General features: G+C 45.2%; 1 protein-coding gene across 3 annotated transcripts; it reads left to right on the top strand.

Annotated features, from left to right (window-relative positions):
• Positions 1–2911: 2911 nt before the first annotated feature.
• Positions 2912–6476, top strand: LOC100383322 (uncharacterized). Of its 3 annotated transcripts, none has more exons than XM_008679377.4 (12): positions 2912–3262; positions 3725–4037; positions 4161–4244; positions 4373–4428; positions 4524–4659; positions 4783–4879; positions 4982–5048; positions 5147–5245; positions 5341–5430; positions 5515–5669; positions 5756–5863; positions 6087–6476. In XM_008679377.4, exons 2-12 carry the CDS (start codon positions 3821–3823, stop codon positions 6253–6255), a joined length of 1278 nt encoding a protein of 425 aa, XP_008677599.1. In that variant the 5' UTR covers positions 2912–3262; positions 3725–3820; the 3' UTR covers positions 6256–6476. The 3 variants fall into 3 exon arrangements, with proteins under 3 accessions (XP_008677599.1, NP_001169451.1, XP_020401840.1); NM_001175980.2 differs by having other exon boundaries at positions 2959–3262; positions 3808–4037; XM_020546251.1 differs by having other exon boundaries at positions 3261–3367.
• The last annotated feature ends 4770 nt before the right edge of the window (positions 6477–11246 follow it).

Genomic DNA, 11246 nt, shown 5'->3' with positions numbered 1-11246 from the left:
TCATAAAGAAAATCAGAACCGCACAGAGGACTGGATCATGAGGGAGCACAAACATCGTTTCAGCGAATGGTTAATGGATAAAAACATCCCATTCGGAGACTCTTTGGAAGAGAAAACAATGAAGAATTTGGCTTCTGGGCCATCGTGTTTTGTGACATCATGGCAAGCATATGACATCAATGGGTACACATTCTACACTAAATCAAAAGACATGAAAAGTGTTGCACAAAATAGCGGTGTTCGTATCGATGCTTTTGACCTACAGGGACAGAAGACCACATATTTTGGATTCATAGAGGAAATATGGGAACTTGATTATGGCCCAAGCATGAAAATACCCTTATTTAAGTGCCAATGGGTACAACATCCCGTGGGGGTGATAGTGGATAACTACGGACTCACACTGGTAGACTTAAAGAAAGTAGGATATAAAGATGACCCGTGGGTTCTCGCTGAATGTGTTGCACAAGTGTTCTATGTACTCGATCTAGCAGATGAGAAGATGCATGTAGTTATTTCTGGAAAGCAAAAAATTGTTGGAGTTGAGAATGTGGGAGACGGAGATGAAAATACAATAAGTATGAAGAGATGTTCGTCTTTAACAGTCCAGAGAGAATCAAGCGTGTGGAAAAGAAAATTGATAAGAACTTAAAGCCATACATGCGGAAAAATGGTAGTTTATGAAAAATTGTATGAATCAAATTGTATTTGTTAGCATGTATGATCGACTATGCATTGTGGTTGCGAATTAATTTAAAATCTCTCTAGTTATCTATGTGTGCTATTAAAATTCATTTAAATTGTATTTGCATTTTTTTTGTTAAAAATTAAAATATTAATATGGTAATCAAATCATAATCGGTTCTAATTGAGAACCGCTTGTGATACGAGTAGTGCATCACAGGCGATTTTTTCATTACGGACCATTTGTGAAACAAATCGAGCACCACAAGCGGTTTGTATTTCGGACCGCTTGTGATACTAATACATCACAGTCGGTCCGAATAGCCTGGGACATCCTAGGCGGTTTTCTATCCGAACCGCCTGGGATGTAAAAAGCCTACCGCTTGTATAGAGCCAAATTGTACTAGTGCGTGGAATATCCCATCATTTAACATGTTACTTATAAACTTAGACACGCATAAAATCTTCGGCCGAGGCATTAAGATTATCTAAAATACGGCAACGCCCAACCCAGACAATAGTAACATAAAAAGGATCTAGCTAAACATTATCATGATGACGATTTAAACAGTAGACTAAGGGGCTGTTTAGTTCGTGGCTAAACCTGCCACACTTTGCCTAAGGTTAGTCGTTCGAATTGAAGAACTAACCTTAGGCAGAAAAGTTAGGCAAAGTGTGGCAAGTTAGTCATTAAACCAAACAGGCCCTAAATACTGCAAGCTTGCATAACAACAGCGGCAAGGGAGAGTTCAGAATCCCTACTTCTGTACTGGGCTCTTTGGCCCTCATGTCTGGCTTCTTTTCTTGCTCCCAGCTTTGCTTTTGGATTTTTTGTGGGAGGCATTCTATGATGGGCTAGCTTCATCACATTGCTGAGGACGTTGAATGACACCATCAGCTGCATTTGTTGCATTGAGCACCTCTGAAAGTGAGTAGGGCTAGACGAAATACTCGTGGGCTCTGTAACTCGCTCGACTCGGCTCGTTAGTAGTTCGGCTCGACTCGGCTCATTTTAATTTTATAGTGAGTCAAGCTAGCATTCTAGCTCGGTTCTCTAATGAGCCAGCTCGGGTTAGCTCGTGAGCTAGCTCGCGAGCCAAACGAGCTAAGCCACAACACAAGTTTGTCTAGTCGTTCGTGTCGTCTCATCTCTCGTAGTCTTGTTTTCTCGTAGTTATGATCTGTAACGTGGACATATGTGAATGTGTCATGTGCTTAAATATTTGCATTATTGCATGGCTACATACCGACATTGAATATTTAATATTTGATTATTGGTTATGGTTTCGTGAACTTCGTTTCTAGCATCATATGGTGTTAGTGTTGTGCAATAAAATGTTACATATTTGTGGAATGGATGATGAATTACTTTATAATGATGCTTATTGCTATCTTATAATAAGGTTTATAAATCAGTAAGTCAGTACATATTTGGTTATTTAATTTAATATTAAAAGTTAGAAGCGCTAGGACGATGTTATGATAATAATATTATAAAGGTTTTGGGTTTGTAGTGTTAAACACTTAAAATATGATTTTTCAGTTATATATATATTTATGTATATAGATCTTTGTATTTAGTTGTGTGACTCGCGAGCCTAACGAACTAGCTCGAGCTTTCTAACGAGCCGAGCTGAGCCAGCTGTTATTTAGCTCGTTACATTAACGAGCCATAACGAGCCGAGCTGGCTCGATATCCATCCCTAAAAGTGAGCACCCCTTCAAATATCGAGAAAATGAAGTAATTAAAGAACAAGGAAGATTAGAGCTCCTCTATAGAGCTATGCCTCTCTCCTGCCATGAGGGCATGAGGGCCATGACGGAAACGTTGCCACGGTTGTTTCCCTATAGTACACAGAATATGAAGTTGGGGGAGATATGGGGGAGAATGTTGGAGACAGCCTACAAACTACTCCCTTCATTTTTATTATTTCACGTTTTGTAGTTCAATTTTACACTATTTGACGTCGAATAAAAAAGGATGCATGTAGTATATATTATGAGGTTGAACTAATTTGTACCTTGAATAAAGAAAATTAGTGCCCCACTGGAAAAAAAACGGTCCACCTAATTTGTTGGAAGCGAAGTTCAAAACTCAAGAGAAAATGACCATAATGCATTAAATTTCCGATCAAACTTGCGAGAGACAGTTCTGAACAAGACGTTGAACTCGCGCCATTGATGCTTCTTAATTTAATAGCAGTGGCGGTTGCACTCCTCCCACGACGGTGGCCATAGTTTAGTCGCAGCAGTACAGGCTCCACTTGGGAGCGAGGACGAGGAGGCGGGTGCCGCTCCTGTGGCTTCGCCATGTGCTCTCGCCCCGCGTCCTCGGCTCCTCCCTCCTCGGTATCTACATGCCATTATGCCAAGATCTCCCACTCTCCGATCTGACCAGGGCCGGGCCACCGCAGCCATTTGCGTCTGCTCTTCCCGAATCCCTGTCTCGCTTTGCCCTCCGTTTCTCCAGCTATAAAGCCGGGGGGTCCTGTGGCGTGTGACCTTTTTATACCGGATGTGCAGCGCAGGGTCAACTTCGTCAGGTTTCTTGGCTCCAACAACCTTCCTGGGTCACTCTGTAAGTACACTGGGCTGGGGGAGTGAGAGTGCCTCATGTTCTTGATTGGCTGGATGTTCTTGGATAGGATGCTCATCCATCTTGGTTGCTGCTTTTGCTAACCCCGTACGTTCTGCCGATCTGTTCTGTTCGTCTTTGCTGAACATGAACTCTTAGTTCAGTCGAGTTGCCGTACAGTATTCCAGATCAAGTGTGGGGGCTCAGATCCACAAGACCACTACGTGTTCAAAATACCTGCAGTTACTTACTAACACATACTGTCGAATTCTTTGATATGATTCTAAAACTTGTATGGTATGATGAGCTCGAGTCTAGTTGACCCTCCCCAGCTGAAAGTATTTGAAGTTTGATTCATTGTCTATTTCTTTTCTGTGTTCACTGCATCGAGAGTTTAGTTCGTTGTTTTCTTTCTCCGTGTGACTCTGCTCTCTTCATTCGATTCACACTGTTGTTAATTATCAGCCAGTCAGTCAATCTCAAACTCTCCATGCGGTTTCAAAACATTTGATGGCAACTCCGCTCCTCTGAATTCGACTGCTACCCAGAAACTGTAAAGAGATGGGGTGTGGCCCATCAATCCCCGACAAGTACACGATAGGTGGGAAGGGGCGCAAGCGCCGGAGCGTCATACAGGAGGTTGCCGTGTTCGTGCCCACCATCCGCATCCCAGTGGCCTCTGACATAGCTCATCCGCTCAGGGGAATAGTTTCCAAGGATCTTGTCGACCGACTCTCCACACTCCGTGCCCATGTCGCCTCGCTGGCTGAAGAAATCTGTATGTTCATCTCTGATCTGTCGTTACTACTGCTCAGCTCTGCTCTGCTCGCCGCCTGAGCTTGGTTATTGTAAAAGGTTCTGATTTACTGTTTTGAAATTGGCGACCCTATGCTATGCGAAGATCACGCGGACGTATCAGCTGTTCAAGAACTGCAGCATGCGCTAGAGGAGTACTTGCCAGTTGTTCTTGGTTTAACAACGAAAGGTTCCAGCCTTTTCTTGTTCACTTCTGTGTAATCTCTTTGTTTTTTTTTTTTTGAGGAATCTCTTCTGTATAATCTTCATGGTTAATCACTCAAAGAATTACAATGTAAATCTGATTGGTCTGAACAGAGAGCCGTCTTGAATCGTCAGTACAGTTCAGATGGAAGACCTTAGACGACGACCAGGCGAGAGTCTGGCACCTTTGCTAGTGTTTTAGTTCCTGTTATTATTTGGGTGCCTCTACTGATTGGATTACAGGATGTTTTTTTTTCTTATTCAGGAGTGTTGTCTGGCGAGCGCGTGGTATGAGGTGCTCTCGGTGGTCCACATGATGGCCATGCTTGCGTTGTTTGAGGCTAACCTATTGCTCATCCCAAAGAGCAGCCAAGGTGGTGGTGAAAGGAAGGTAGCAGAAGGTCTGTCTGTTCATCTCTTTGAAGTAGACATCCATGATTATTTTGACACTCCTAGTAACTTCTGTACCTTCTCAATCCAAATAACAGTCAAGTAGTGATGACACTTTGTGATTGCTTCTGCAGACGCAAAGAAGGATGTCGTCGATTCATTGCTCAGGGCGTCGGGATGCTTAGACTACTCCGTGCATCGCATACTTGTTCAGATACCTGCGCAAGTCAAGTACGCACTCACCACCCAATGCATGCTAGCCAGGAGAAGTCATCACTTCTGAATGTCCCTTCAAGCAGGTGCTCATCATATGCCTTGTGTTTTCAACTGCAGGAAGGGTTTTCCCAGTTACTTGCAGGAGGGCATGCTTGAGGCCATCTCAATTCAGGCATTGGCTCAGGTAAGTTCACCTGTTACACTTGTGTCTTTTCTTTTTGGTATCATGGTGCGGCCGAATTTGTAACTAGCTTCTACTGCCCCCCAACTGCACAAGAACAGTGTGTGGAAATACAGCTTGGCTTGGCTTCTGAATGTGAGAAGGCAACGCTGTCAGTAAAGAGGAGGCTAGCTTGTGAGCAAGTCAGCTATTTTTCTCAGGTCGGTGTTGCACAACACAGTCCTATCAATCGACATTTTCTTCGGTTGTTTCGGCGTCTAACAATATTGCTACTTATTTATGCTCTCATGCTCAGGCTCACTATTGTCTGTCGGGATGCGATACGAGTGACTCGTACGGGAAGAAGCTTCTGCTGTTCCTCAAGTGGAAGTGGATGGAGGCCAAGGTTGTCTGAAGATACAGCATAGTCCCTTCAGAAAAACCCAAGACTGAATCTCTGACGTTGATTTTTCTCTGTGTTCCCCATCAGGCTGTAGCGTATTACTACCATGGTCTGGTGCTCGACAAGGGCGGCGAACCGGCAAACCATATCAGTGCAGTCTGCTGCCTCTCTGCAGCTGATGACCTGCTCTCAGACAGCAAAAGGGCTTGCTTGAGTTTTTGCTTGGCAAATCCTGTCACGAGGTCTGCTACTGATCCAACACAGCTAATCGGTTACATCAATCAAAACGCGTGCTGACGGGATCTTTTACCTATTCAACTGCACGTAGGGTGCCTCCTCCTTGGGGTGTCATGAAAAACATGCACAAAAAGATCCCAGATGTCGCTTACAAGAAGTTCCAAGCGCACGGGCATCTGTTTGAGCAAAACAAGAACAGGTAAATCAATTCTACATGTGAAATATGGCAAATTTTTAAGTGGGAGGGTTGTATTTAACGCTAATTGGTTTTGCCCCAAGAATAATATTCAGAACACGTTGAAATTTGAAACGGTAGTCTGCTTGAATTAGGCTCAAGAACATGAATGAACAACCTACACCGTTGATATTTACTGTTTGGCACTACTGGCGAGTTCATCACTTCCACTACTTTCCTGGTGCAGCGCACTCCAATCCGTTCCTGACCTACCAGAGTTTGCGCTGTCGCTGAGACCGGATGGATACGAGTTGCCAAGCACTGATTCGATCTGGGATAATGTTGATGGCCAACCTCAGATTCAAAGCCTCAAGGAGCATATGATAGATGACGAAGATGAAGTAGGCACAAAATGATAGTTCTCACTTCCAAATGCTTCTTTTCATTGTACCACCAAAAGTAGCAGAGCTCAAAAACGCTTAATCCAAAATGTTTTGGATTCAGCATATGGCTCAACTGAAAAAGGAATCGCGATCTCTGTATTATTGCAAGTATTACCATATGATATAGTAAAGTCTTATGTGTAATAGAATCATAAATAATAGTTGGTTTCTTGCTGTAATCGCCTTTAATTTTATTTTCCCAACTGGCAGAATAGAGCATCACAGAAAAAAAAAATACGGCACGCATTTCAGTAGAACAATAGTCTGCGTGTTTGGTTGGGTGGCTAAGTGGAGAATGTAGAAGAGTGAATTATTGTATTGATAATAGATGAGATACAATATATATAGAGACTCAACTCTAACTCTAATGGGCTGTCAGCCCAACAGTGGTGCTGGCCCACACACATAGTCTAACATCCCCCGCAGTCGCACGCCACACACGATGAGACTAGAGTAGAGGCCGAAGGTAGGAGCCGACGGGTTGAAATACCCCCGCAGGCGTAGCGTCGTGATGGTGCGAATGTTGCGGCTGGAGTAGAGACCGGTGTGTGCTCCAAGAAGACGATAGGCCCTAGATGCCGAGGTAGCCGAAGTCGAGGTGGTCGCGGTCGGGAGACACGCAACAAAAGCCTGATCTTCGGGAGGGGTCGACGTTCGAGCGTCAACGATCGGTAGGGCGACACAACAAAAGGGCATCGGCAGGCCGACCTTCCTGCTTCTTTGATCATCCGGGCGTCAACGAGCCCCGCTAGGGAGGCCGACAGCAGCGCACGCGTCTGCGTCGGTCATGGTGTCCGCGCCCGCGGCAGAATAGAAGGGGGAAACGGCTGATCCGGCCGGGAAGGCCACAGCAGCGACAGATCCAGCCGGGAAGATGCGATCCAGCCAAAGGGACGACAGATCGCGCCAGAAAGGTCGCAGCAAGGTGGATCCAGCCGGGAAGGCCGTGACAACGACGGATCCAGCGAAGGCGAAGAAGGGGGTGGGCGGCGGGGCGGGTCCAGCCGGGCAGGGGCCTACGCCGGACCTGGCAAGGGGTGTTGACGGCACCAGTGACCGGAGAAGCTCGAAGTGGGAGGCGCTGCTGGGGCATCAACACGAGCAATTAGGAGGTGGCTAGCGCGATGACAAGGGGCTGCACGGGTGAAGATGCTGACACAGGCGAGAGGAGCGTAGGGTATCCATGCCGGGGAAGAGGTGGCCGACACTGGTGAGGATGGTGGCGCGCGCAGGAAGGCCAGGGGGCGCTGCGCATGGGAGCGGCGGCGCGCAGGGCACGCAGGAAGGCCGCGGGGCGCTGCGCGTGGGGGTGCCCGGAGCGTCTTGAGCGGGAGCAGGCGCGGCGCGAGGAGGAAGATGACCGGGATGGAGATGAGCAGGGAGAGCAGGAACGACGACTGGAGAGAGAGAGAGGAGGAGGAGGGGGCGACTGCTGGGAGAAGGACACCGACGGCTGGTCAGTGGAGTAGACAAGGGCGGGCGGGGGCCTGGCGGCCACGACGCGCGCCGAGGAGGCAACCCGCGGGAGGTCCCGCGCGGAGCGGCGTAGCGCGCGCGGCTGACGCTAGGCGAGCCAGCACCACCCTGCGCAGTGCGGGCCTCGGCCTGGAGCACGGCGAGCGCGACCAGGGCGTCGCGGAGCTCGCAGAGGCAGCCGTGTGCGTCGGCGAGGCGGAGGGAGTTGTCCAACGGGGAACTAGAGGCCTGCTTGAGACTGGGGCCTGCTTCCCCTTGTCCGACCCGACGACCCTGGGGCGGCGGCGCGCAGGGGAGAAGGGCCAGACTGGCCGGAGGTGGAGGGGAAGGGGCGGCCGGGCGCGGGCTCGCTCACTGCGACACGCTGGCGACAGCGGAGGAGGGGAGAAGGGCCGGCAAGCTTGGAGCAGGTGGCACCAGCGGCTGGGGCAGAGCCGGTCTGGGGGTGCCGACGAGTAGAGGAGGGGCGGCCGTCAGTGAGCCAGGGGCGGCGGCGCGCTGGTGAAGACTGAGGAGGCCGAGCGCAGGGAGTTCGACGCCTGGGACATCACCACCTGGGCGAGCACGAGGGCGGGATGAGTGGCTTCGTGCCGGGCTTGACGACTGGTGGGAGCCTCGCAGGCGCAGCGCGGTAGCAGGTAAGCGCTTGGCGCTGGTGACGGCTGGAGGTGAGGTGGAGGGAGCATGACGAGGTGAGGGCAACCTACAGAGGGAGCTCGAGCTCGCTGGCTGAGGGGTGGAGGCAGCTGGGAGGAAGGAGGCCGCCCCCGGGAGGGACGGATGAGCCTCCCGGGGGGCGGCGGATGGTCCTAGGGGTGGCGGCGGCTGTGGGGTGGGTGGCGGCTGTGGTTGGAGGAAGGAAACCCTAATCTGATACCATGTAGAAGAGTGAACTGTTGTATTGATAATAGATGAGATACAATATATATAGAGACTCAACCCTAACCCTATGGGCCGGCAACCCAATAGTGGTGCCGGCCCACACACTCACACACACATAGTCTAACAGAGAAGCTGCAGCCGCGGATCCTTAAAGCATAGTTAGTTTGGTTGACATCTCTACTGAGCCAGGCTACACAGATGCAAGTAGGGGGCCTGAGCCAGGCCGGCTGGCGATGCCCAGCCTGAGCTTCTGCGCGCGGCCTGTTTAGTTTGTTTTTTAATTATATTTTCCAATTAAAAGATTTAATCACTGAACCGATTTCATATTTGTATTTTTGATATTTTTTCGGACAAAACTAGATCATATATGTTGTATAAAATTTGAAGATTTATTTGTGAATTCTTCTCTGGTACATGTTTTGATACAATCAACCAAATAATGTCTCATAGTAGCCAGACTGAATTAAACCAAGTAACCATTGAACTGTTGCATAGATTAAACCAGGCCACCTATAGCCTGTCTGACTAATGTGAGCCAGGATTGACAGGGAAGGGAACCAATCACACGGAGTGTGTATTAGCTGGGTCATTCATCATGTGCATGAATGTTAGAACTTGATCTGTAGTAGATAATCTGGGTGTTTTATGAATGGTGAGATTCGAACTTATAACCTCTCTTGCGCATAACCTTATCTACCACTACAGTACTACATCAATTGTGTTTATAACAAAGCGAGAGTAATTTAATTATTTGAGGCAACAAATAAATTCAATTGAAAATGTTGTCAACTATAAAGTTGCATAATTTTTCAAGATCTAAAACTTCTATTTCGATAGTTTCTACCTCTGAGGCTGTTTAAAAAAAATTAAATTTCAAATTTGAAAACTTCAAACAAATCTTACTATGATAAGATGATTTTAAATAAAAAATCAATTATAAAGTTTCATTACATTTCAAAACCTATAACTTTTATTTTGTTGCTTTTCCATCCGAGGTAGTTTGAAAAATTAAAATTTTAAAATTCAGACATAGTTTTGCATGACAAGTTGATTTCAAACCAAAATATTATCAATTGCAAAGTTTTATAACTTTTCAAGACCTACGACTTTCATGTTAGTGGTTTTCTCATTCGAGGTTGTTTTCAAAATTCAAATTTTACATTTTTTAAATTTAGACATAGTTTTCGTTGACAAGATGACTTCAAATGAAAAGTTGTCAACTATAAAATTATATAACTTCTCAAGATCTACAAAGTTTGTTTTGGTTGTTTAGTCATTTGTTCACCTTACATGATGGTTCTAACATTATTCACAAATCTTATACATCTCTATTGTAGTTTTCTAAACTACGAGATAGATATATGTTTTTTTACAAATTTACTTTTATTTTGTCATATAAAAAATGATCAAAATATAAATTATACATCTTGATAAGTTATACAAATTTATAGTTGAAAACTTTTTCATTTGAATTAATTTACTGATTTAAATGTGATTTTTAAATTATGTGTTGAAAAAATATACTCGACAAAAAAGCTCTTTGCCGAATGTTTAGTTTTATGCTTAGCACTCGGCAAAAAGTTTCTTTGTCGAGTGCTCGAAAGAAAATACTCGACAAATCATTTAGCACTCGAAAAGAACCAAATTCTGATAGTGATTAGTCTGTCTACGTTCACATTTATGATTCTAAAAAAAGTTTTCAATGGCAATTTAGCTATAGCTGTCACACTATCACAGAAAAAGCCGAAGACCATTACAAGGTGAGGTTTTACCGGGTCAGGACAAAACAAAATCTAGTCCGGGACTTCCTTTGTGCACATTCGCCACTCGAAAGAGTACAATATGTAAGCCGTTCCTGACTTTTCAGGGGCCCAGTGCGAAATCCGATATCGAGATCCATCCACACATATATATAATTATACATATATTATCAAATATTTGACATATTAAAATTATTATGCACTATTTTGAAGTTTACAAGATAACAAATGTAAAATATAGCAAAAAAACACATGTTATCTCATATTATTAAAAATATCTTTTAACATTTTGTGATACAAAGTCATCTCTTATATCATTGAGATCAATCTCATCTAACAACTTTTTTTGATATATAGAATCACCAAGCCATTTAACATCTCTTGAGTTATTGTTGATCAAAAATAGTTCACAAAAATATTTCAATTTTAAAAAGCTTCTCTCTGCCAAAGCAACCATCATATGTATAGTTTATAATACTCTCCCTATATCAAAATAGAATTTGTTTTGCTTCTTTAGTGGATTTATCATCATCAATATAAACATAAAAATCAAGAACTAAAACAAATACTATTTTGAAACGGATGGAGTATTCGATAAGTAATTGAGACAGTTTAAGAATATAAACGAGACTAGTCGATAACTCGATAACGCATCGCTCTTTACGTATTTATGTCTATAATAGATAAGTTTAATAGGAAAAAATACTACCGTACAGTGGCTACGGGGCCCTCTATTTTGGGGGGCCCGGTGCGGCGGCACCCTTGGCACCCCCACAGGGACGGCCCTATGTATCCGGTCCATGATGGAGTAGGCAAGTTTGACCGGACTAGCTAGAGCTGGGAAGA

Source organism: Zea mays, chromosome 4, assembly GCF_902167145.1.
Source record: "Zea mays cultivar B73 chromosome 4, Zm-B73-REFERENCE-NAM-5.0, whole genome shotgun sequence".
NCBI classification, from domain to species: Eukaryota; Viridiplantae; Streptophyta; class Magnoliopsida; order Poales; family Poaceae; genus Zea; species Zea mays.
Note: the sequence above shows the minus strand (reverse complement) of the source record. Positions and strands in the feature narration are given on the sequence as shown.